The sequence below is a fragment of the Ceratotherium simum genome, chromosome 22 (assembly GCF_057802395.1).
Source record: "Ceratotherium simum simum isolate JZ-2026a chromosome 22, ASM5780239v1, whole genome shotgun sequence".
NCBI classification, from domain to species: domain Eukaryota; kingdom Metazoa; phylum Chordata; class Mammalia; order Perissodactyla; family Rhinocerotidae; genus Ceratotherium; species Ceratotherium simum.
This window is the reverse complement of record NC_141921.1, coordinates 24720753-24745227: the sequence shown is the minus strand read 5'-3', so window position 1 is coordinate 24745227 and position 24475 is coordinate 24720753. Positions and strand designations below refer to the sequence as shown.

The following is a 24475-nucleotide window of genomic DNA, read 5'->3' as shown; positions in this document are numbered from 1 at the left end:
GATTAGTACATATGGTGTTACCTCCATTCATATAAAACAGGGATCAGCAAACTACAGTCCACAGGCTCGCTGCCTGCTTTTGTAAATAAAGTTTTATTGGAACACCGAAACGCCCATTTGTTTACATATTGTCTATGGCTGTTTTAGCATGACAACAGCAGAGTTGAGCAGATGCGACAGAGACCATCTGGTTTACTGAGCCTAAAATATTTACTATCTGGTCCTTTACAGAAAAAGTTTACCATCCCCTGGTACGTAATTTACATTACTTTATATTTATATAAAATATCTGGAATGAGATAACAAACCATTAATAATGGTACTTCAGGGGATGGTATATGGGAGGATGTTAAATTTTTAGAGTACATCTTATATGCTTCTGTATTGTTTGAATTTTTCCAGTAAACATGTGTTACTTCTAAAATTGGCAAAAATGAAGATATTTCCATTTTGAACTTAGAAAGGAAGACCCATGGCAGCGGTGGGTGGTGGTAGTGGTGATGGGGGGAGCAGGTGTGGAAATCTGGTCGTAACTCCTTGGCCCACAGTGTTGCTTCCAAGGGCTTGAAAGAGAAAATCAGTACTTTTTTAGTACCTTCTGGTAAAAGTTGACTCACCTTGGCCTCTCCTGAGTTATTTCAGATTCTCTAACACATGCTTTGAACTCCTTTTCCCCCTGTCTGAAGCACTCCCCCACCCCTGCTCTTGCACAGGGGGCTTCTTCTCAATCTTTAGGTCTCTGTTTAAATGTCACCTGCTTGGCAAGGCCTTTACCTTCACAACTACCATTCTGAAGTGAGCCTCCCATTTCTCTTTCTCAGGGTAGCTTGTTCTTTCCTAACTTCTTATGCTTCTTACTTCTTGTTTGTCTACTTGTTTATTGTCTGTCTCCCTCACTCACTTTTCTGCTACCCTAGCGTAAGGACCATGACAATTTTGCTTACCACTGCATCCTCCACCTCCAGCACAGGGTATGGCATGAAGTAGGAGCTCAATAAACATTTGTTGAACGAATGAATGGTCTCTACATTCTGCATGGACGTCCTACCCTGTCCCTGCCCATGAGGAGGCCACCACACCTGCTGGAAGATGAGAATAAAGGTCCCCCCACCATTCTGCTGTTTTCTCTGGCCTGGAAAAAGACAATAAACTTCCCTGGGATTCATTTTTAATAACTGTATCCAAAAGACAGGATCCTCCTCATCCCCTGTGTATCCTTCTGGCAAGGGGTAAAGCTACGCAGGAGGCTGAATTCAGACGAGAAGTGCCTCAGAGCATGGTCTAGTAGAAATCCACAAGTGACATGGTTGCATTCAGAATCATCTCTTAGAAGGCCTGCCCAGAGATGCCTGAGATACGGCACCCACCTTCCGGGAGCAACTGAACAGAGACACCTACAAACCCATTCATCTTTGCCTTATAATTAGATGGGCCTCCCAACATCTCATTGAAAGTAGAGATGTCTGTCAGTGTAGGATGTGAGCTCCACGCAGGCTGGGACTTTGTTTTGTTCCCTGCTCTGTTCTCAGCCCCTACAACAGTGTCTGGCACATAGTGGGTGCTCACTAAATATTACTGAGTGTATAAATGAATAAAAATGCCTTATCTGCCCTTGCCTCTTATGAAAAAGCCTAACCCCATGACATTGCTCAGTGGACCCTTGACTTAAGCCTGGTCAATCAGATGGTCCTTTGGGATTCAGAATTGGGACACAAACTGGGAAGTGATTCAAAGTTGAGAGTGAGGCAGCCATACTTGTCCTAGGAGAATGGAGAAGCAAAGACTGATCTGCAGAGAGAGGCGAATGTAGCAAGTACTCAGAAAGGAGCAGCGAGGAGACCAAGTGGTCCCGGAGATGGAGGAGGTAATCTCAGCCTCCAGTTCTCCCATCCTGAGTTCAATCCCTTAGGAATTTATGCTTCCTGCCCTTGGGCTCTCGTATTCTAAAAATATTTTCCCTTTTGGTGTTAAGTTAGAGTGAGTTTTGTTATCTGTATTGTTAGAATATAGAACCCTCCTTAGCTTAAATTAGTTTCGCTGCTAGTTGTTTTCTTTATTATAATAAAGTCTCTTTTTTGTCTCAAGTTGGTTTGAGTGAGTTTCTGTTTCTCGCATTTTAATAATAAATTACCTCCTTTTCTGCTTAAGTTGGCCTGAGTAGGTTTCTTGATTTGAAACTAGATGATCCCTGACTAAGATGCGATGAAACTCTCTCTGCTTCCCACTTGGGAAGTTGGTGGGATGTGGGGAAAGGCTCCTGGTCCACTGGCCTGCATCAGAGGAGAGGTTGACCTCAGACGGTGGTTTTCACTGGACTGAGCCCAGTTGAGTCCAGCAACATTTCTCCACATGGCTTCCCTCACCTCCCAAAGCACTGAAGCCACAGGTCCCAGGTCCTCAGCATTAGCAGGGCCCTGGATCTCTCTAAAAGACAGGATTCTGCCTTTTCTTTTCTTTTTTTTTTTTTGAGGAAGATCGGCCCTGAGCTAACATCTGCCAATCCTCCTCTTTTTGCTGAGGAAGACTGGCCCTGGGCTAACATCCATGCCCATCTTCCTCCACTTTATATGGGACGCTGCCACAGCATGGCTTGACAAGCGGCACATGGTTGCACGCCCGGGATCCGAACCGACGAACCCCGGGTCGCCGCAGTGGAGTGCGCACACTTAACCGCCTGTGCCACCGATCCGGCCCCAGGATTCTGCCTTTTGATAGAAGATGGCTTCTAGATAGTTGAGGCCAATTCTTCTCTTCCTAAGGATCCAGACCTGCCTCAGTGTGCAAGTCCTCAGTGGGCTATATCTCAATCTGTGATGTTCTATGGGCTTGCAGAGCACAGAATGTTTAAATTCTTTGCCATGGCCTGGAGAAGCATATAGGACACACATAGACACATATCACAAATACAGTCATGTGCTGCATAACGACATTTCAGTCAACGATGGACCGCATATATGACGGTGGTCCCATTAGTACCATACAGCTGAGGTGTGTTGCAGGCTATACCATCTAGGCTTGTGTAAGTAATTCTATGATGTTCACACAACAACAAAGTCACCTAATGACGCATTTCTCAGAACATACCCCTGTTGTTAAGCAACTCATGACTGTATTCATATTAAATATACTCCACACTCCTACATGTATGTGTACAAAACATCATATTCACACTTTATATCTTCCGTAAACAGAAAAGAAACTGTTCTACTGGGCTAGCCCCAGGAAGAGGGGTCCAAATCCTTCTCCCTTCTAAAGAGGAGCAGAACAAATGAAATATTCATTACACACGAAGAAAGGCAAAGGGATGGACAAGGTGGATCCAAGTATGTGCCAACTACCTACTAGCACTGGGCACTCTGCCAGGTGCTGTGTCTACTTAACAACCCTCACAACAACTCCTTCGTATGGTACTGCTGTCCCTCTGATACATGAGGAAGCGATGCTCAGAGAGGTTAAGAAACTTGTTTAAGGCCACACAGTGAATAAGCGGTGGAGGCCACCCCTATAAAGATATTGTATTTGAGGGAATATTGTCAAGGCCACGGGATTTGGTAGCAGAGGAGACCCATCCCAGGAATCCAGGGATCCTGGATCTCTGGGAGGAGGGAGAAAGAGAACATGAAGTAAGGCAGGGGGTCCCTGGGTCCCATCAAAGGGGCTCCCTGACCAGAAGCTGGGGACTGATGTTATGGGGTGTGCAATCTGAGAAGGAAGGAAGGCAGGTCCAGGTCTCACCAGGCACCTCTCACCCCAAATAGACACATTTATCTTGGTACTTGTACTGCAGAGCCTAATAAGGAGGTGGAGGGTGCACGGGTGGGCTGTGCCTCTCCTCTCCACTTTTCCCAGTAATTGGCCTTCTTTCAGCTGCTTGGCTGGCTCCGATGGCAGCTGGGAAGGCCTAATTCCCTGGGGCTATGTTCTGGATCCGAGGACTCCTCTAGATATGGTCTTGGGCCAACAGCTAAAAATGGAAAGGGCTTCTTTGGGAAAGAGAACCTGGAAATGTGGTTCTAGCACATGGATTCAGTGGAGAAGACTTGGGGGAGAGGTGGCCACAGCCAGGGTGCCGTGTTCCGGGTGACTGGGAAGGAAGCTGAGGGAGATTCTACCCAGGAGCTTTCTGCACCCAAGGATGATGAAATGAAATCATCTTGTAAGAAGGCTGAAAGTGGTGACATTTGGGGTGAAATTTTGGAATCTCCACCAAGTAGAAGACGCCATCTGGGACAAGCCAGAGGCAGCTCTGGGCGTTGCTGGGTTGGCTGGGGTTAAAGGATATCGCTTGTGGAGGCTCCACGTGCCACGTTTGTGCAAGTTTTTTCGTCCATGTTCAGCCACTTGGGTGTGGGTGTAAGAGAGGGTGCAGCTTTGCAAGGTTTGTGCAATAGAAGGAACGGGGGCAGGAAAAATGAGCATACTGAAGAAGGAGTGATTAAAGAGACGAATAATAAAAAGCAAGATGATGATGATATGGCAGTGGGGACTGTGGTGGTGGAGCGATGTGGGTCCCAGGCTGGGTCGAAGTCACGCATTCTGTTAGAATTCCACAATACGTGACTGTGTTAGTTCTGATATCGACATGTGGAGAAGGGTTTGGGTGCGGGGGCTCTATCAAATGGCAGGTGCCTGGAGGAAGAGACGATGGCAAAATATCCATTTCCCAGGCCAGCCCCATGAGAAACAAGACTACAAGCAAAACATTCCCTAATATATGCACCAAATATCTAGAGAACTGTATCTGACAAAGAGGAGACAATCAATAGTTACGAGGACTTCAATGCGTTGATGGGCGTACAGTGTTTAGGACTGCCCGCACTTGGTAGACATGAAGTTAGCTCTTATTACGATCTGTTTATTTGTGAGCTCATGTGAGATATTCCCAGGAGACGCCACAAATATTTAATTAAGGAACACTTTAAAAGGTTGCTGAGCTCCTACTTTATGCAAGTGGGGGACATGAGCCAGAAACTTTTTAATTTTAACTGGTAATGTGACCCCATTTGTACACACAGGCTGATGAGGCCTGGGTGAACCTGGGTTACAGTAACAATAACAAAATCAGTCCTCTCCAGAGTATCGCAGAGTGGTTAGTACACACTGGGCATTATGCTTCTCAATATAATATGTATGTATAAAATATCTCTTAATTTTATCCTTCTGCAACATAATTATTATTTCCACTGTTTTATAGATGGAGAAATGGGTTTCAAGAGATAACTTGCCAAACTCACAAATTAAGCAGGGAATGGAGCTAGGATTTGGATACTGGGGCCTGGGATCATTAGAGAAGAAGATAAAGTCAAAAAGAGATTAACAGAATAGGAGACAGTAGATGGCTGGAGAGCCTGGAACTACTCTTACCACCACCGAACATGACAGAACGCTTGAGATGTGCGGGGCACCGTACCGACGGCTTTGATGTATGGACTCACTGATCTTCACAATGTTTCTGTGAGGCAGCGATCATTCTGCCCTCATTTTATAGATGAAGAAATGGAGGTTTCGAGAGGTTAAATAACTTGCCCAAGGTCACACAACTGTTAAGTAGTAAAGACGAGCCCTGAACCCAGTTCACCTGACAGTCTATGCTCTTGCCCAGGCAGGGATGTGGCTCTTGACGTGGCCTGTTTTTGTAAGTAGATTTTTATGGGAACACAGCCACGCCCATTTCTTTACGTTTTGTCCTTGGCTGTTTAAGCACTACAATAGCAGCGCTGAATAGTTGCGATAGAGACCCTACGGCTCACAAGCCTAAATTATTTACTATCTGGTCCTTTAAGAAAAAATTTGTGGACTCCTGCTTTTGACACCTACACTATTCAGCTCACCTTAATTAATCCAAAAGTGCAATGAGAATAAAAGAATGGGACAGCTGGAGGGATGAGACAATGTGACCAGGAAGTATCAGAGGGTGTCCAGAGTATGGCCCGAGTATGGCCAAGGAATATTCTTGGGACAGAGGTTCAGGCACTGTGACCCCAGGAGTTGGATGGGCTGTCCACATGGGCATTGAATTTATCCAGGATGGTGGCAGGTTTTGGGGTAGCGAGGAAGATTGAGTCTCAGATCAGAACCCTCAGGGAGTGACCAGGAAGATATTAGCTGATAGGTGTGGGCTGAAGTTATGAAACTGAAACAGCTAGCGATGATCCTCACAGAAAAAGGAGAGAGGAGGAACATGATTTGGAAATAGAAAAGAGGTGCAAGAAGAATGCTGGCCCCTTTTCTCCCAGGCCTGGGGCACCTGGAGGTGAGACTAAGCCACCTGGAGGGCCACAGGAAAGGCAGGTGCTCTGCAGGTGGCAGCAGTGCTAGGGTTGGTGCAGGCTCCCTGTGATCCAGGCCAATGCTCTCCTCACTAAACTACACTGTGTTCTGGCTTCTCCTCTGCCAGGTCTGGCTGGCCCCCCACTCAGTCATCTCTGCCACCAGGGCCCTTGCCTGTGCCTTACCTGTGTAATCAATGACGAAGCCAGCATTGCTCACCGATGCGTCACTGCGGAAGGCGAGGAAGAGGCTGTTGCTGCTGCTCTCAATGCGGCCTGGGAGCTGGGAGCCATAGAAGCTTCCTATGAGAGGGCTGAGAGAGTCCCGTCCGTCGTAGATATGGAGGAAGTCATAGCCAGGCTCCAAGTTAAAGCTGAGGAACAAAAACATCCCGCCCCCACCCCGCTAAGGTCAAATAAAGGCTCACACTGAGGCTCAAGCAAAGGATGGGGCCTCCCAGGCAGCAAGCCCTCCACCCCACTGGTACCCAACCCCTGAGACTTGCTGGTGGGCAGGGAGAGGATGAAGCCCCAGTGACCTCCCAGGCCGGTGAGAAGACGGATAAGGTAGCCTCAGGGGCAGAGGAGCAGATTCCAGAGCCAGCGTCCAGAAAACTGGAGCTGAAAACCTAACACATTTCTTTTTTTTAAAAAAAATATATTTTTATTGAAATATATTTGACATATAACATTGTGTAAATTTAAGGTGCACAACATGTTGACTGGAAACATTTAGGTATTGTAGTATGATTGCCATTGTAGTGATAATTAGTACCTCTATCACGTCACATAATTATGATTTCTTTTTAGTGGTTGGAATAATTAAGAACTACTCTCTTAGCAAATTTGATGATTATAATACAATATTGTTGTCTATATTCACTATACTGTGCATAAAAGGGAAAATGAGTTACCACCTTCACACACTGAGTGGTCAGCCAGAGCAGGTCCAGAGCCCAGGTCTCTGACCTGTCTCTAATGTTCTTTACACAGTGCTATTCTTCACCTCTTTTTCCAAGAGGGAAAGAGCCCCCCAGGAGCCATTCCCAGGCAGGAAGGGGCCTGTTCCCACGGAGGACCCTAGCTTCATTCCTTTATCCCCGAGCCAGTTCTCAGCTCTCCTCAGGATCTGCGGCCACCCACTCCCGGCACCCACAGGTGTGCCTCTTTTTTAGCTATCTCGACCCTAGTGCTGGAAAAAATCCATTTTAAAAACTGTCTTAATTTAGCAAACTGAATATTAGAGTTCTTGAATGTAATTTATCCCACTGGAATGCCTCGAGTGAAAATGATGGAAAATTCCAAGGATTGGCAAGAACATGGAGCCCCTGGAGCTCTCATACCCTGCTGGGGAGTGTAAATTGGTTCAACCACTTGGGAAAACTGTTTCACAACATCTACTAATCTGAACATGTGCTGGCCTATGATGCAGTGATTCCACTCTTAGGTATATAGCCAACAAAGGCAACCCACACAATCAACTGTGAGAAGATGAAAACGACAGAATAAAAGTAAATGAGCTCACAAAGAACAGATTTCTGACACAAGCTTGTTCATAGCCCAGCCATGGGCTAGGAGACTCAGACACTCCATTTGGCTGGACTGAGAATGAAATGGTGGTTCTACCCTTAGCTAAGACATACGGCAGAGAGAAGGGGTCAGGACATCCCTAGGATGAAGGGGGTAGGGCTGGCAGAGACAGGAAGGGGGTCTGGGAGGCATGGCGGGTAGAGCCAGATATGCACTGGCCTCCCTCCTACATGGCACCCTCTCACACTGGTGTCAGCTGCAGGGTCACCCCACCATTGCTAGGTGGTGTGGTCTTCTTGGCCCCATAATTCAGCTTTCACCCATCTGCTCTTTCAAAAGTCACCACGGAAGGGTTTTGGAGTGAGTCAGCGTGGGTCACAAATTATGGCTCCATCACTTCCTAACTGCCTTCCATCTGCCCCTGCCTTCCTTCCATCATCAGGTTTTATCCAAGCACCTTGATATGCCGGGCACTGTGCCCAGGACACGGGGATATGTCAGACACCACCCCTTCTTCAAGATGGTGATGGGGCTGAAGGAAGTGACAGGTGTGAAGACAAGAATACAAAGTCTACAGTCTGTACAGGCATATGGGAGCACAACATAAAGATCCTCTGGAAGGAGGAAATGCAGCTTTCATGGAGGCCAAGCTGGAGCCAAGTCTCGGGAGATGAAAAGACCCTCAGCAGTTGGACAAGGAAGGAAAAAGAAGTTTCTGTGAAGGGAGAAGCACAAAGTCACAAGGGCAAGAAATAGTCATGGAAGCGGCGAGTAGTTCAGTTTGGCTGGAGCTCAGAGGTTTGGATAGGGTGAGGCTAGGACTGGGTGGGAGGTGACTGGAGAGGTAGGTAGGGGCCAGATCTCTCGGAATGAAACTCAAAAGTTTGGACTTTAATTTATAGGAAAAAGGGAGTCATTATATGGCTTCAAAATAAAGGATCTATTTGTTTGTTCCTTTGTTTTTAAATCGAGGTATAATTTATACCATGAAACGATCAGCTCTGAAGTGTACCACTCTACCAGTTTTGACACATGCATATCAAGATCCAGAACATTTCCACCATCCCCAAAAGTTCCCAGGTGCCCCTTCCCAATCAATCTTCCCCACCCCCAGAAGCTACCACTGAACTGATTTTTATCACCATAGATTAGTTTTGATGATCCTAAAATTTCATTTAAGTGGAATCATACATTATGTGCTCTTTTATGTCTGTCTTCTTTCGCTCAGCATGATCTTGTTGAGATTCATCCACGCTGCTGCGTGTGTCAGTAGTTCATTCCTTTTTATGGCTGAGGATTATATTATCATACATTAAAATGGAAAATGATGTGGTTATTTTAGCATTTTGTGTGACAAGATCACTCTGACAGCTAGCTGAAGAAGAGATTGGTATGGAAGGCAAGATGGGCAGAGGAACCAGTTAGGAGAGTACGGCAGTAATTTAGATGCGAGATAATAAGGGCTTCAACCAAGACAGTAGCTGGGAGGATGAAGAAGGGGAAATATGAGGAGCATTAAGGCAGCAGAGGCTCCACGTCTGGTCACTAACGGAAGAAGCAGTGAAGGTAGATGATGGTGCCACTTGGCAATGTTCAGAATAGAGGTCATCTGGGAGGAAAAGTAATAGGCTTAGTTTTGTATGTGTTGCATTTGAGTGCCTACAGGCACCAGACAGAGACATTCAAGCAGTTGGATATGGGAGCCTGAAACTCAGAAGAAAGGCTGAATGGGTGCAGAGGGGTCCCCAGTTTACAAGAGGAGAATGAAGGCTTCGGAGTGCACAAGCTTGTCCAGGAAGGAGGTGTGGGCGAGAAGAGATGAGGCCCATGGTAGAGCCTGGCAAAGGATGAGGAGGATGGAAAGGAAGTTGTGAAGTCACAGAAGAAGCTAGAGAACCAGAGGGGAGTAACTTCACAAAAACCAAGGGGAAAAGCAGGGTAAGGATGGAGGTGCTTCAAGATGGTGCAGTAGGATAAAACATGGAAAGTTCCATTTTGTTTGCCAACCAGGAGTTCGTTGGTTTCTTTCATCAGAAGAGTTGCCAGTGGAACTGTGGAGGCGGAAACCAGATTTCAGTGGTTTGAGAGCGAACAGGAGGTGAGGAAGGAGAGAAAAGCAGAGACAATTCTTTGGAGGAGCTTGTCTCTAAGAGGAATAAAGGAGACAGTGCAGGAGCGAGGTGGGGGGCACCTGAGAAAAACCTGAGCCTGTGCATATGTTGGGGAGTGTGGGGGAAGGAGCCAGGTGAGAACAGAGGAGAAGAAGACAGGGGGCAGGGGAAAAGAATCCAGCAAGGTCCTACTTTCTGAATCTCAACATCTTCAGAGGTAAAAAAAAAAAAAAAAAAAAGGAAATAATAGCTACTTCATATATCACTATAAAGATTAAAGAAGGTCATATGGGTGAAACCACTGAGCTGGGCACATAGGGGACACTCAATTAATGCTAGTTTCTCTCCTTTTTTGGACTCTTTCACCTCCCATGAAATGGAGAACTCCACTCACAGCAGACCTGTGTGTACTCACCAAGACACCCAGGTCTGAAACCCCTGGCTGCTCTGAACCCTTCATCTCCCACCCGGGGGAAAGGTACATACATGTTAAATACCAGGGCGATGACGTAGTCTGGTGAGACCGTCACTTTCCAGTCACACTCCTTGCCTGGCGGGTAGGGTTCTGGGTAATTTGGCGACAGGATGACTCCCGATGGTCCTGTCAGGTCTCCCCCGCAGGGAGCTGAGGAGAGAGGAAGATGAGGGTGAGACTGTCCCCTTCACCTGTCACACGGGTTCTGGTCAGCACAGCCAAGGAGGCGCTGAGTGTGATAGACCTCAGTTAAAACTTGGCTCTAGGGGCCAAGGGGAGGTTGGAGTGTAATGGGTGTGAGGTTTTACCTAGAAGTGATAGAAATGTTTTGGAACTAGATAGAAGAGGTGGTTGTATAACGTTGTGAATGTACCAAGTGCCACTGAATTGTTCATTTTTAAATGGTTAATTTTATGTTATGTTATATATGTTATATATATATGTTATTTTATGTTATGTTATATATGTTATATCACCTCAATCAATTATTAAACAACAAAAACAAAATACCTGACTCTGCCACTTCCTGGCTGCATGATCTTAGGGAATTTACTTAACTTCTCTGGACCTCAGTGTCCTTCCTCTACTGCAAAAGGAGATAATATCTCCTTCACGGGGTGGCTGTAAAGATTTTGGAGATGTCTGTTAAAGCGTTTGGCATATAGTAAGTAGTCAATATATGGAAACATCACTCATCTTTTAGACATATGAAATGCCTGGTCTCCTTCCACTGCCTCACATCCCGTTTCCAGGCGAGCTCTGTGGGTATTTACCACAAGTTCCAGTGCACTCAACGTCAGGAGGAGTGGAAAACATAATCATGTTTAGCTGCCAAGCGCGGCTGGCCTCCTATGCTGCCAGTGGACTTGGCATCTGCCTGGGGCTGCAGATACCTTCCAGTTTTCCAAAAGGCCTTGTCCAAGAAAGCATGTTATGCCTCCATTGTATGGAGATATTACAAATCCCCAATTAGTCCATGGTGGTCCCCCTCCACTGAGATGACAGTCCCTTCCAGCAGGCAGGGAGGTGGAAGGTGGCCGGTGATACAGCCAGCTGCTCACCCAGAGCCCTCCTGGGCACTTCCCAGATCCTGAATCAGACTCTCCTCCTAAATGGCTGGGTTACTGCACTATAGCGCGAGGGGGTGATACAGTGGAGCCTGGGAAGTGTACGGGGTCATTAACGGGAAAAGATGGCCGAGACTAGAAACATGGCTTGGTCTGAAAACCACAGGGCACGGTTGGCGGTTGGCAGTGGAGTAGGCAAATAGGAGCACAGAGAGCCGTTCAAAGAGACACTAGAAAATCTAAGACAGGACATGGAGGTGGGAGCCAAGAGTACATCCAAGACCAAAGTGGCTTGCCTGTTGCAGAGCTGAGCTTGATGCCTCATGCTCTAGCTTTTACCTAGGGCGAGGCTTGAGAGGCTGGATCAACCCCCTGCAGGGGCTCTGTAAGACATGCAAGGTCTTCAGGCCAGGCCATAAAAGCCCTAACACGGCTGACATAAAATCTGAGTGGTCACGAGTAGTGTGTTGTTTTCTGTGCATAATGTCTCAAGCACCAATCTGAGTACCAGAACCATTCAAGTGGGCACCTATTAAGTGTCAGCTGTGACGGACAGCATTTTAGATACATCATCTCATTTATGTCTCATAACTCAATGAGCTATAGGTTATCCTTCCTGCCTTAGAAAGGAGGAAACTGAGGCTCGGAGAGGTTAAGTAACTCGCCCTGAGTCACTGAGACTCAAACCCACATCTGTCTGGTCCCAGAGTCCATCATTTTCCCATTCTTCTATACTGCCTCCAAATCGTTGGCTGCAGTGGAGTAGAGAAGGAGTGTTCCTCCCTGCAGGACGGCAAGGGAGAAGGCCCAGCTGCAAGAGCTTCTAGGAGCGAGGACAGTTCCTTGAGTCAGGTCTGCCTTGTATCTCGCTCACTTCTCCACTGAACCCTCTCTAGAAAAGATGGTTAGATGAACGGGACAGACTGGAGGCCTGGATGATTCGGAAAAAACCTTGAACTTAACAAAGCAAGACCACACCATCCAGTCCACGGATAGTGGCCCTATGAAGGCTGGCCTAGACACACAGTCTGACACAGCCAGCGAGAGTAGAAAGCCGTCACGACAGCAGTCCCAGCTCCCTGGGGATATTCCCAAGAAGGCACAATGATGTCGCCCTTCAGGCAAGGGCTGCCAGGGTCGAGCTTCCTTTGCTAGCTCAGGAGTCTCTTCCCTTAAGTTTGCCACAGACGAGGTGAGTCTGAGTGTTTCTGAAACCACCCGTTATCCTTTGCTAACCCCCAAAGTGCTCTCAGTTTGTTTGGGTTCTAGGCGTCTGCCCTGGTACAGCTCCCTTCCAGATGGCTCCCTGGCATCAGACATTCAGGCGTCTGTTTCCCACTCAGGACTCTGGCACAGGCTCCATCCCCCTCTGCCAGTAGTGCCTCAAGGCCCTGGCTGGACTCCTGGGCTGCTGCACGACAGGAGCGCTCCTACTGCTCAGGGCTGGTTGATTGGCACAAAGGGGAAGGAAGTTCCTTTTTCCCCTTCTAGGCCTAGGCACTAGCCAGCAGGATAACCGAGTTGTAGGAGACCAAATGAGGCCTTGGCAACATCCCAGCATAGCCCCATCCTAGCAGTGGGGACTCAGTGGGGGTTGAGAAGCCACGCTGGACCTAGAAGCCAGGTCTCACTTCTAATCCAGGGCTCTTGCCCTCATGCCCATGGTCATGCCCTGTCCACTCCCTATTATGAGGTAGAGACAAAAGGTGGGCTCTGCCCCGCAGGCCTAGGCTTGAGTTTACAAACCCCGGATGCCCAGATGGAAGTGGGAACAGGCTGCTGACCATCCCAGATGGCCAAGGAGTGGGCAGGCTACATTGAGGGGCGAGAGTTGTGAAAAAGGCCATTGATTTTGAAGTTACACAGTCCTGGGTTCAAATTTTACCTATGTCACCTACTGGCTGTGAGTTTGGGCAAGCTATCCCATCTCTCTGAGCCTCCATTTCCTCATCTATAAAATAAAAAAAAAGAGTAATGACGATAATGGCTTCTAATATATACTGTGTTTACTATGAACCAGGTACGGTTCTAAGTGCTTTATGGTAAAGCACTCAAAACAACCCTGTGAGGTAGGTACTATTATTTTCCCTATTTCAAGAGTAAGGAAAATGAGGCATAGAGACATTAAATAATGTGTCTAACGCCACCCAGCTTGTGGTGAAGCCTGACTTGAACCCAGGTAGTTGGAGTCCAGAACCCGAGTGCTAAGCTTACCATGTGATTTCATTTGCGATAATATAGCTACAATGTCTAGCCCCGTGGTTATCATGGGGATTTGGCTCAACAAATATGTGTTTTCTTCCTTTGCTTCCTCCCCATAATGAAGGGACATCAAGGCCAGCCAGACCGGTCATGGCAGACTGCCAAGGGAGCTGAAATTAGGGGCTTGTCACTGGGATTTCCAGACAGTTTGAGAGAAGAGGCAAAGACATTCATTTTGTTGCCCGAGGAGCATTTTCCCAAGCTAAGTGCAGAAGAATGGGTAATGAAAGCCGAATTAACCTCCGCCCTGCTCGCCGCACAGTTACTGCTCTCCCCAGCTGAACACAGTGCAGCCCTCCTTCCCCACCTGGGAGTCTTGTCTCAGGACCTGCTTTTCTGTGAGCTAAGCTAAGGAATCACTGCCTTAGAGAACGCTGGGTTTGGAAGGGGCTCAGAGGTCATCTCATTCCCTTCCAGGCCTCACCAGAATTCCCTTGACCAGACGGAATTCTGGTTCAGGGAAGAGAAGTGAGTCCAAAACCTTGAAAGAAGGAAACAAAGAAGGGAAGGAAGGAATGAGAGAAATCAGTATTTCTTGAGATGAGGGTTATTTGTGTCCTCACCCCACGATGCGTCAGGGAGGTATATTTACTGTCAGTCTACAGATGAGGCAACTGAGGCTCAGAGAGACGAAGCAACTTTCCCAAGGCCGCGGAACTAGTAAACGGCAGAGCCAGGGCCTAAACCTGGATCTGCACACCTCCATATCCCAGGCTCTTTCCCACATATCCACCACGTTGTTGAGAACTCAGCTGGTTCTGGAGCCCAGGTCTCAACTTCCTGCCCGCTGTACATTCACCACGCTCCTGTCACGCACACCCAGGTGACCCTAATTACCTCTGAGAGACAGGATCTAGTGTCTCACCTTCAGTGCCAGGCCTCAGAGCATGACAACAAAGGCCAGTCCTCAGAGGCCTGGACAGCGCCTCGCACGGAGCCTGTGTGGAGAGGTGCGGGGTGGCCGGGGTGGACGCTGAGGGGTATGTCTCGGGGAGTCCCTGGGGCCCCCTCCAGCACAGGGGTCAGTGTGGGAGGCGGGAAAATGACAGGCTTTGCATTCAGACTTATGTGGGTGTGAATCTTGGCTTTGCCATAACCTAGCTCTGGATTTGGGGCAAGATACCCAAATCTGTCTAAGTTTCAGTTTCCTCCACTGTCAAGTTAGGGAGTGGTGCTCGCTTGAGAGAGCCGTAGGGCAGTTAAAGGAGGCTGTGTGAGTGTCCAGCATGGGGCTGGCACACAGTGAGGATTCGATGATGACTGGTTCTCTTCTAACACCATCGCCGATGTGGGAGAGACATGCACTCAGTATTTTGCCTGAGAACATCAGTCGCGTGGCAGTGAGCACCTGGAATGCTCGTTTCTACCTATTTCTCTTTCTCCTGTCCTCCTCTCCCTTCAAGTTCTCCCCTCCTCCCCTCCTCAAGTAGCTAAGGAGCAGGATTATTCAGGCCCAACCCTTACAAGCTACATGACCTTGGATGTGTCAGAGCCTCTATTTCTTCATCTGTCAAATGGGGAGATTTTAAGACTAAGGACAGATCTAAGGAACCAACACTCAGGTAACCAATAATTTCCTTGAGAAGACGGAGAACAAGTTTCCTTCCTTTACACCCCGAGCCTGCGGGTGCCCTTCTAGTGCTTCAGGAAATAGAAGGGTCATTTTGAAACCAACTGACCCCGACTACTCAAGGTGACCCATCTGTCCCCTTCCAACCTATACAGGCTGGGCCAGGGAGAAAAGGGACAGACACGCCTGGCTTAGAAGTCTTTGGGACCATTTTGGAGAGTGAAGAATTTGTAGTGTGTAGAGTGTGAGCTGTGCGGATGAATGTGAGTGTGTGTGTGCACATATGCATGCAAACAGGGTAAACTCTGGGTTTTCTGCTACTGTTGTATTCCAATTCTCCTGGCCAGGCTCAAGACGCAGGTGCTGCTTATGCGTGAGTGTGGCAGGTGCGTCTGGAGCACACGAGTGCAGGACCAGAGGGCAGGGTTCATCCGGCAGCTGCTTTGTACCCATGCACGTTGGCGGGCTGGGCTGCCAGAAGAATCTGTTCTCGATCTTCACACAGCTGATCTCCGCACTTCCCTGCAGCGCATAGCCAGGGTCACACTGGAACACCGTGGAGTCGCCGGCTTCCCAACTGTCGCCACTCCGGCTCCCATTCTGTGGGACCCCGGGGTCATTGCAGGACGTCGCTGTGGACACTAGGACAAGAAAACAGAAGAGGAAGTGGGGTTGCCTAGGTGTCTGACAGATAATGAGGCTCCCGGCTCATCACCTCAGTGACATCACGGCTTCCATCACCAGTGGGACTGCCATGATCTCCATCACCTCCCACCAGCGTCATCAGCTGCAGCAACAGTGCCACCATCTCCGTTCTCAGCCCCATTACTGTCACTACCTCCACCACACTTGTGACCACCACCCATTCTTCCAATACCTCCACCATCACCATCATCCACCTGTCATGAGATACTATGAGTTAAGCGTGATTGTTCTGCTATGATGACAGAATTGAGTTCAGTTGGATTTAACAATATAAACTTTGTTACATGGATAAGCTTTGCAATTTTGTAAATGTAGCTAACGTGACCAGTATGAGGGAGTGACGAGATAATTAAGTCTAAACTCCACATATTCAGTCAGAAGTGCCTGCAAAGGAGTTGGAGGGGGCCTGCCTGAATGCAGAGCAGTGGTTGTGAAGTTGCAGGGAGCTACTGAGCTATGCATGTTCTCTCTTGCATGGCAAACACACAATCACCCGTCGGATTGAAACCACGTTCAAAAAATCAGATGTTTGTAGCAAGCGGCAAAGTAGAGTTCAAAACAAACATAAGTAGCCGAGATGTATTAAAAATTTTAAAAGGTCAAGAATTTGGGAGATGTTTGTAGTCTAACACCTAAACTAGTGTAATACAGAGCAGATATTTTAAAAATGAACACTAAATGAATGATGGAAGGAAGGAATAAATGAATAAAAGAACCGGTGAGCGAATGAGGGAATGAATGCAGCATGAGAAAACGCACCGAAGAACACGGTATATGAGAAAGTCTCGAGAAAGGATTCTGAGGCAGCTGCAACAGCCCCCACAGCCTCCATGGCCTCCACCCATGTCATCGCTCAGACTGTGGTTGGCAGGACCCAGGGATGGGAGGTTCTGGAGACCACAGGATCAATAACGTTCACTGGCTTGGAGGGTTGGTTTTTCTCAAAAATTTTGGGAAAAAATAACTTTACACTAAAAGAAATGAATTTATTATGGAGTAGAATATAAAATTCACATTAGTTCTTAAGCAAAAACATGACGCCTCAAAGAGATTTTATGCTTCTTACACCCTCCAGATCTCCTGGGGATAGGCATCCACTCTCCTCTGCTATAAGAAGGACTTTGGTGGAAAAGTTTGAGAAGCCGCAGCCGAGGGCAACTGTACACACTAATATCACTAATTATAAGATGTAGGATTGTGTGGATGAATCTGAAGTTATAGTATGTAATACCTTATACCCAGTAATATCTAAGACAGTGTGTGGCAAACTAGAGCCCACAGCCAAGTCTGGCTCTATGTCTGCCCTTGTAAATAAAGTTTTATTGGAACACAGGCAGGCTCATTTGTTTACATACTGTCTACAGCTGCTTTCGTGCTCTGACAGCAGAGTTGAGTTGTGATGACAGAGATCATATGGCCCACGAAGCTAAAATATTTACAATCTGATTTTTTACAGAAAAAGTTTGCCGACTCCTGTATGTGGTATCCTCTCTTAAGCCCTCCTCTTTTGAGATCACATTTTAAAATGTATCCTTTGCTTTGACCCAACTTTAGTCATTAACACCATCAATGATCTGCTACCACCATGCTCCAGCCACATGTGTAAAATCTTCTTCAACACAGCAAGCTCATCCCCCCCAGGGCCTTTGCACCTGCTGGTCCTTCTGTCTAGAATGATCTCGCCACAGACCTTCCTATGCCAGCTCCATCTTATCCTTCAGTTTTCAGCTCCAATATCACCCCCTCAGACAAGCCTCTTTGATCACCTTCTGAGCTCATCCCTTAACCCCCTTCTATCAATTTTGTCACATTATCTCTTTTTGTTCTCTTCATACCACAATCTGTAATAATCTCACTAATTCATTTGTTTCCCTCTTTGTTATATATCATTTGTTCATCTCTCCCAGAACAGAGACACTGGCTGTTTTATTTCCAACTGTATCCCCAGGGCCTAGAACAGTACCCAGCACACGGTAGTGCTCAGCAAATATTTGTTGAGTGCATAAATAAATGAACAAATCATCACCATCTGACACTTGCTGAATTTATTTATAAAGTCAAATAAGAATCAATCTTTTTCCTTCCCAATTAAAAACAGACTTAGCTTTCATCTCTAGCTTTACAGGGCACTGTACACATGTAAATGATTGTCCAGAAGACAAACAGCTCACTGTTCTGACCGTGCTCAGGAAGATTACTTATACAGGAGGACACAGAGTGCAGTGATGAAGAGCCTAGGTCTGGGAATCGTTCACAGGGGTTCTGATCCAGGCTCTGCTACTTATTAACTAGATGACCAGAAACGTCAATGGGCCTCGGAGCCCATGTCTGCAACAAGGATTAATAATGGTGCCCGTACCTTAAGGTTTCTGTGAAAATTACAGGAGATGATGTAGTAGAGAGCTTAGCATGGTGCCAGGTCAATAGATGGCAGTGGTTATGCCTCCCTCTCCTTCAATGCTCCCCCTCACCTGTTTTTGTTCTCACTTTCTCTCTTTAATGCTCCTGAATATGAGCTGCTTGGCAAAGCCCTGGGGAAAGGCTGGATCCACGTGGTGCAGACAGGATGTTAGATGTTACACAGTCATGTTTACTTAATAAAGCCAAGCCTGCACTAATCGTCCCTGGCATTTCTGTACAATCCCCTGTCAAACACACACTATAAAGTTAACATGGGGTAAGCCATTCTCGCCTCCCTAGAGTAGTCCTGGTATTTGCTAACCGATGACAGCAACAGGGAAGGTGACCTTTCCCGAACCTTGGTTACGCCCAGAACTCTGGGCCAGGTTGTCATGGCCTTCCTGGAGCCCAGGTTAGGTAGCTCTGCCCACTCTCCTCTCCAGGGACCTAAGCAATGCTCAGGGCAGCTGGCCCAAGGAAACCCTTGGGTTAGAGAAAACCATCCATTCATTTGTTCATGACTTCGTGTGCCCATTTGTTCAGTAAGCACTGCGTGAGCACCTGCTGCATGCATACCCTGTGGAGGAGTCTGATTGGCATGATGTGGCCCTGACCCTCTAAGAGCTTTCTGTGGGATGGCAAGCAGATGGCCAGCTCCAAGACAGGGCAGAGTGTCTGGAACTGACAATGTGCTGAAGAAGCAGAAGTAAGGTGCTGGGGGTGCTATCGGCGACAGCAATTTGTTCTGAATGGGGAGATTAGGAAGAAGTGGTGTCTGAGACGAACCTTGAAGGATGAACAGTACTTCCATGGGATGAGCAATGCATGAGAAAGCAGCCGAAGCGGCTGGGTAAAGGCGTGGCTCGTGAGAGCGCCCAGGGACTCTGTCCCACGTGGCTATACTGAGGACGCAGTGGAGGTCAGATAATGCAAATCCATGGGAGAGTTTGTCAGTATAATTATGGACTTTTTTTTTTTTAAAGCCATTCCAATTAGCTTGGGCACAGTCAGAGAAAATACTTGTCTGGTTTAATTATTCATAATACTCCTTTCCCCAGAGAGTGGACTGAGCCGTCTCTTTAGCATCCTACCCTCCTTACTGCTGGGAGAGCCTTCAACTGCTTATCCCAGCAATTTCCAAAGTGTGTTCCATAAAACGCTAGTCTCTTGAGATGGCCTAGAAAAAAGTCATCCATGGCCAAATATGTTTAGGAATTGTGACCTACCTACCAGACACCTTCTGAATCATCTGCATTAGCAGACCAAAAGTTCTCAGAGGTCCCAAACTTCAAATAACTTCTTTAGGTCTGCTTCAGTCTAAGCACTTTCTCAACATTTCTTGATCATGCACACTTCTTTTTCCTGCAATACCAACTAATAGTCCATGGAACCCCAGGGAACAGACGCTGGGAAATGCTTATCTAAAATGACTCCCTTGTTGCCCCACGGGAGGACTCGAATCTTAGACGAGTTCAGCGTTACTCTGTGGTACCCAGGGACTCTCTCCCTGGGTGAACGGGTGCCAGGATTTCAATTAAGAAGACTCCCAGTGAAACTGGCATGGAGCTATTCCTTGCTAGGCTGGAAGCCTGCATGAGTGTTAAGCTGGCAAGTTAATGAGTATAAAGGAACATGATCCTGGAGACCCTCATCTGCCCCACGCACTGCTAAATGTTCACCTTCCTGGAGAAGACAGTTGCATAAAAGAGCTAGAAGTAGGGTTTGTAACTCCATTACAGCCTCACTGACGCCACAGATATACCCAACACCCTTAGCTGATACGACTGGGTTAGAATGTGGGCAAAGCCACGGCACAGGTGCCACACAGACTTGCTCTGGAGTCACCACGGAAACTCCCCTCACACACACACACAGTGGAGTAAGGAGATGATAATGAAGACAGCTGCTGTATAATAAACACGAGCATAAACCGAGGCAGAGTCACTTGTGCAGGGAGGTGAGTGATGGAATAGGCACTTCAGAGGAGAGGAGATGATGAGATGATGCATCACAGGGAGAGGCAGGACCAATCAGAGAAATTATCTAATATTGGGACTTGAATGTTTGAGCGTTGCCCATTTTTGGCAGCTCTTTGTCATGCTCCTCCAAAATTGGCTACTGTGGTACATAATTAACTGAATTTAGATTACTCATGTTTGGCTTCCAGTCCTTACTGAGACCTGCACTAAACTAAGAACCAGAGCGCGTGGCATGTCAGATCAGCTCTTCCATAACTGCACCCCAACCCCTGCCAACTGGGACCTCCCCCGCCTCCCTCCACGCTCTCCCTGTCTCAGCCACCATGGACAACTGTCCACTTCTGGAACCTGTTATCCTGCCCCTGCACTTGTCCATGTGTTCTTTGCACCTAGGATGCCCTTTTCTCTCTCTTTCATCTAATAAGGATCCACAAATCCTCCAAAGTCCAACCCAGTGGCAACTCCAGCTCCGTGTTATAGTTGACTACTCCCTCCTTGCAACACTGTCTTTTCTTATGTAGCTTCTACTCATCCTTCAGGTCTGAGCATGGGCATTATCTTTTCTGGAACATGTTTCCTGATGTTCCAAGGTGACTATTATAGTTTATATTTCTCCCTCCAGATACTTATTGATTTGTATGTAAGTGTCTATTAACCTGTCTGTCTTCTCCCTGGAGTAAGCTCAGCACGGATATTTGAACAAGTGCTAACCATGTACCAGGCACATAGCAGACGCTCAATAACTATCTTTACACGAGTGGAGAGATGGAGGAAAGCAGGGACTCGAGGGAGGAGGAGGGGAGGCTGGTGTGGTGCAGCAGGACAAATGGAGAGGGGGCTGGCAGAGGGTGAGCACAGACCTGAGAACTGAATGGCAAACCCCTGCTTGCTGGTGAAGAAGTCGGTGCTGAACTGCAGAACGACTGAGTTGAAGGTGCTGTGCAGGTCCTTGGGCAGGGCCGGGCCGCTGAGCTCCTTCAGCAGAACCCCGCTCTCCACAGGCCCGTCCCAGATGCGCAGCACATCGTGGACCTCCTCCGTGTCGAACACCAGGAAGTGGAGCCTGAAAGGAGAGAAGAGGCAGGCAGTCACACTGGGCTCAGCCCCTTCTTTCCAGGGGCTTCCAGTCAGGGAAGGTCATAAACCTAAGAAAGACTTTCAAGAAGGAAGAGAAGGCAGAGTCCGGCAGCATCCTCATGATTCCCATCCAGCCTGCTTCTCCGCTGGGGTCACTAACAATGGGGACAAGGCTGAGGAGGACTAGATTTTGTGCATCTCATTTATTATTATGAGCTTCATGTTGCCACTGTCAAACCTCACCTGTCTCCTCAACTCTATACAACAGTCCTCAGACCTCACTCCTGAGTCCATATCCATATCATTCTAAACTGAGAGGTGGATAGTGACAAGGCAAGGTCTGGGTTAGACAAAGGATATAAGTAAAAAACAAATACTCAATCAAAATGCCAGCAAGATCTTTTGTGGACACCGGCAAATATGGAGAGGCATAAGATCCAGAATAGCCAACACAATACTGAAGAACAAAATTGGAGGACTGACACTATCCAATGTCAAGACTTACTATAAAGTTACAATAATCAAAACAGTGTGGTATTGGTGAAATAATAGACAAGTAGATCAACGGAACAGTATAGAGAGCCCAGAAATAGACCCACATAAAGAGTCAACTGATCTTGGACAAAGGAGCAAAAGCAATACAGTGGAACAAAGACAGTCTTTTCAACAAATGATGTTGGAACAACTGGATGTCCACATGCAAAAAATGAATCAAAAAATGAATCGAGACATAGACTTTACACCCTTCAGAAGAAAAAACTCAAAATGGATCACAGACCTTAATATAAACATGAAACTATAAAACTCCTAGAAGATAACATAGAAAATCTAGATGACCTTGGGTATGGTGATGACTTATTAGGTACAACACCAAAGGCATGATCTATGAAAAAAACAACTGGTAAGTGGGACTTCATTATAACTGAAAATTTCTGCTCTGCAAAAGACAATATTAAGAGAATGAGCAGACAAGCCACGGACTGGGAGAAAGTATTTGCAAAAGACACATCTGATATAGGACTGTTATCCAAAACATACGAATAATTCTTAAAACTCAACAATAAGGAAACAAATAACCTGATGAAAAAATGGGCTAAAGACCTTTCCAGACATCTCACCAAAAAAGATATATAGATGGCAAATAAGCACAGGAAAAGATGCTCCACATCATATGTCATGAGGGAAATGCAAATGAAAAGCAGCAATGAGACACCACTACACACTATTAGAAAGGCCAAAACCCGGAACACTGACAACATCAAATGCTGATGAGGACGTGGAGCAACAGGAACTCGCATCTATTGTTGGTGGAAATGCAACATGGTACAGCCACTTTGGAAGACAGTTCGGCAGTTTCTTACAAAACTAAACATACTCTTACCATATGACCCAGCAATCATGCTCCTTGTATTTACCTAAAGGAGTTGAAAACTTATTTCCAGACAAAAACCTGCACACACATATTTATAGCAGCTTTATCCATAATTGCCCAAACTTGGAAGCAACCAAGAGATCCTTCAGTAAGTGAACGGATAAATAGACTGTGGTACATCCAGACAATGGAATATTATTCAGCACTAACAAGAAATGAGCTATGTAGCCATGAAAAGACATGGAGGAACCTTAAATGCATATTATTAAGTGAAAGAAGTCCTTCTGAAAAGGCTTCACACTATACGATTCCAACTATATGACATCCTGGAAAAGGTAAAACTATAGAGACAGTCAAAAGATCAGTGGTTGCCAGGGGCTGGGAGTGGGGTGGGAGGGATGAATAGGTGGAGCACAAAGGATTTTTAGGGTAGTGGAAATACCCTATATGATACCATAATGGTGGATACATGTCATTATACATTTCTCCAAACCCATAGAATGTACAACACCAAGAGTGAACGCTAATGTAAACTATGGACTTTGGGGGATTATGATGTGTCAGTGTAGGTTCATCAGTTGTAACAAACGTCCCAATCTAGTGGAGGATGTTGATAATGGGGGAGGCTGTGCATGTGTGGGAGCAGGGGGTATATGGGAAATCTCTGTACCTTCCCCTCAATTTTGCTGTGAACCTAAATCTGCTCTAAAAAGCTGTCTTAAAAAAGGGGTGTAAGGACAGGGGTTGCTGTGGGGTCTCTGAGAAGCTGGCCCAGATGCAGTGGGGGCTGGGCTGAGCCTATACCTCTGTTTCCCAGAGCAGAACTCGGGATATTAGCTACACACAGGCTTGGTTTAGACAATCCCTGCAAACCTTAGGGGGCCAGGCAAGGGTCTCCATGTGTGGGGTGCTTGCAGGCCTGGACAGAGCTCTCAGAGCAAAGGAGCCCAGTAGGAAACCGAATTCTTCCAAGACAGAAAGATTCTGGCTGCCAAAGCTGCTTTGCCTACAAGACTCTCTCTCTCTTCTAATCAATTTTTCATTTTGGAAGAATTTTAGACTTACAGAAAAGCTGCAAAGATAATGCAGAGAATACCCACAGACCCCTCACCGTTTCTCCCATTGTTAACATCTTACGCTTCCCTCGTACATTTGTCACAACTAGGAAACCAACATCAGTACATTACTATGAACTCGACTCCAAACTTTATTTGAATTTCCCCAGTTTTTCCACGGATGTTCTTTTTCTGTTCCAGGATCCAAGTCATTTATCACTCTCTCTTTGTAAAAATACCTTTTTAAATTGTAAAAATAAGACATGTTTGAGGCAGAAAAAGGCAAACAATATACAGATGTACTGAATTTTTAAAAAGTCTCTTTCTCACACAACCAATCTGTTCTCCAGAGCTTTGCACTAGATATTAGGTTTGGTGCATATCCTTCCAGACTTTTCTCCGATGTGCACACACACATCTTTTATCCCCAAATGGGACTATATTTTACATAGTTTTATGTAACTTTCTTCACTTAGTACTGTATTATGGACATATATATCTACTTCATTTTTTTCCTGCAGAAATGGACATTGTTATATTTCACTATTTCACACAAGACTGCAAGGGACACTCCCATCTTTATGTAGCTTTGCACTTTGCTGT

At 46.6% G+C, this 24475-nt stretch overlaps 1 protein-coding gene across 2 annotated transcripts in view; it reads right to left on the bottom strand.

Moving 5' to 3' along the window:
• Nucleotides 1-24475, bottom strand: part of CSMD2 (CUB and Sushi multiple domains 2) — a 604641-nt gene that overhangs the window by 131258 nt on the left and 448908 nt on the right. For both annotated transcript variants that reach the window (XM_087446344.1, XM_087446345.1), the window contains exons 26-29: nt 21229-21431; nt 15734-15925; nt 10397-10535; nt 6456-6643 (exon numbers count right to left, since the gene is read on the bottom strand). In XM_087446344.1, the coding sequence (XP_087302470.1) occupies nt 6456-6643; nt 10397-10535; nt 15734-15925; nt 21229-21431 (722 nt within the window). The remainder of the gene's footprint in view (nt 1-6455; nt 6644-10396; nt 10536-15733; nt 15926-21228; nt 21432-24475) is intronic.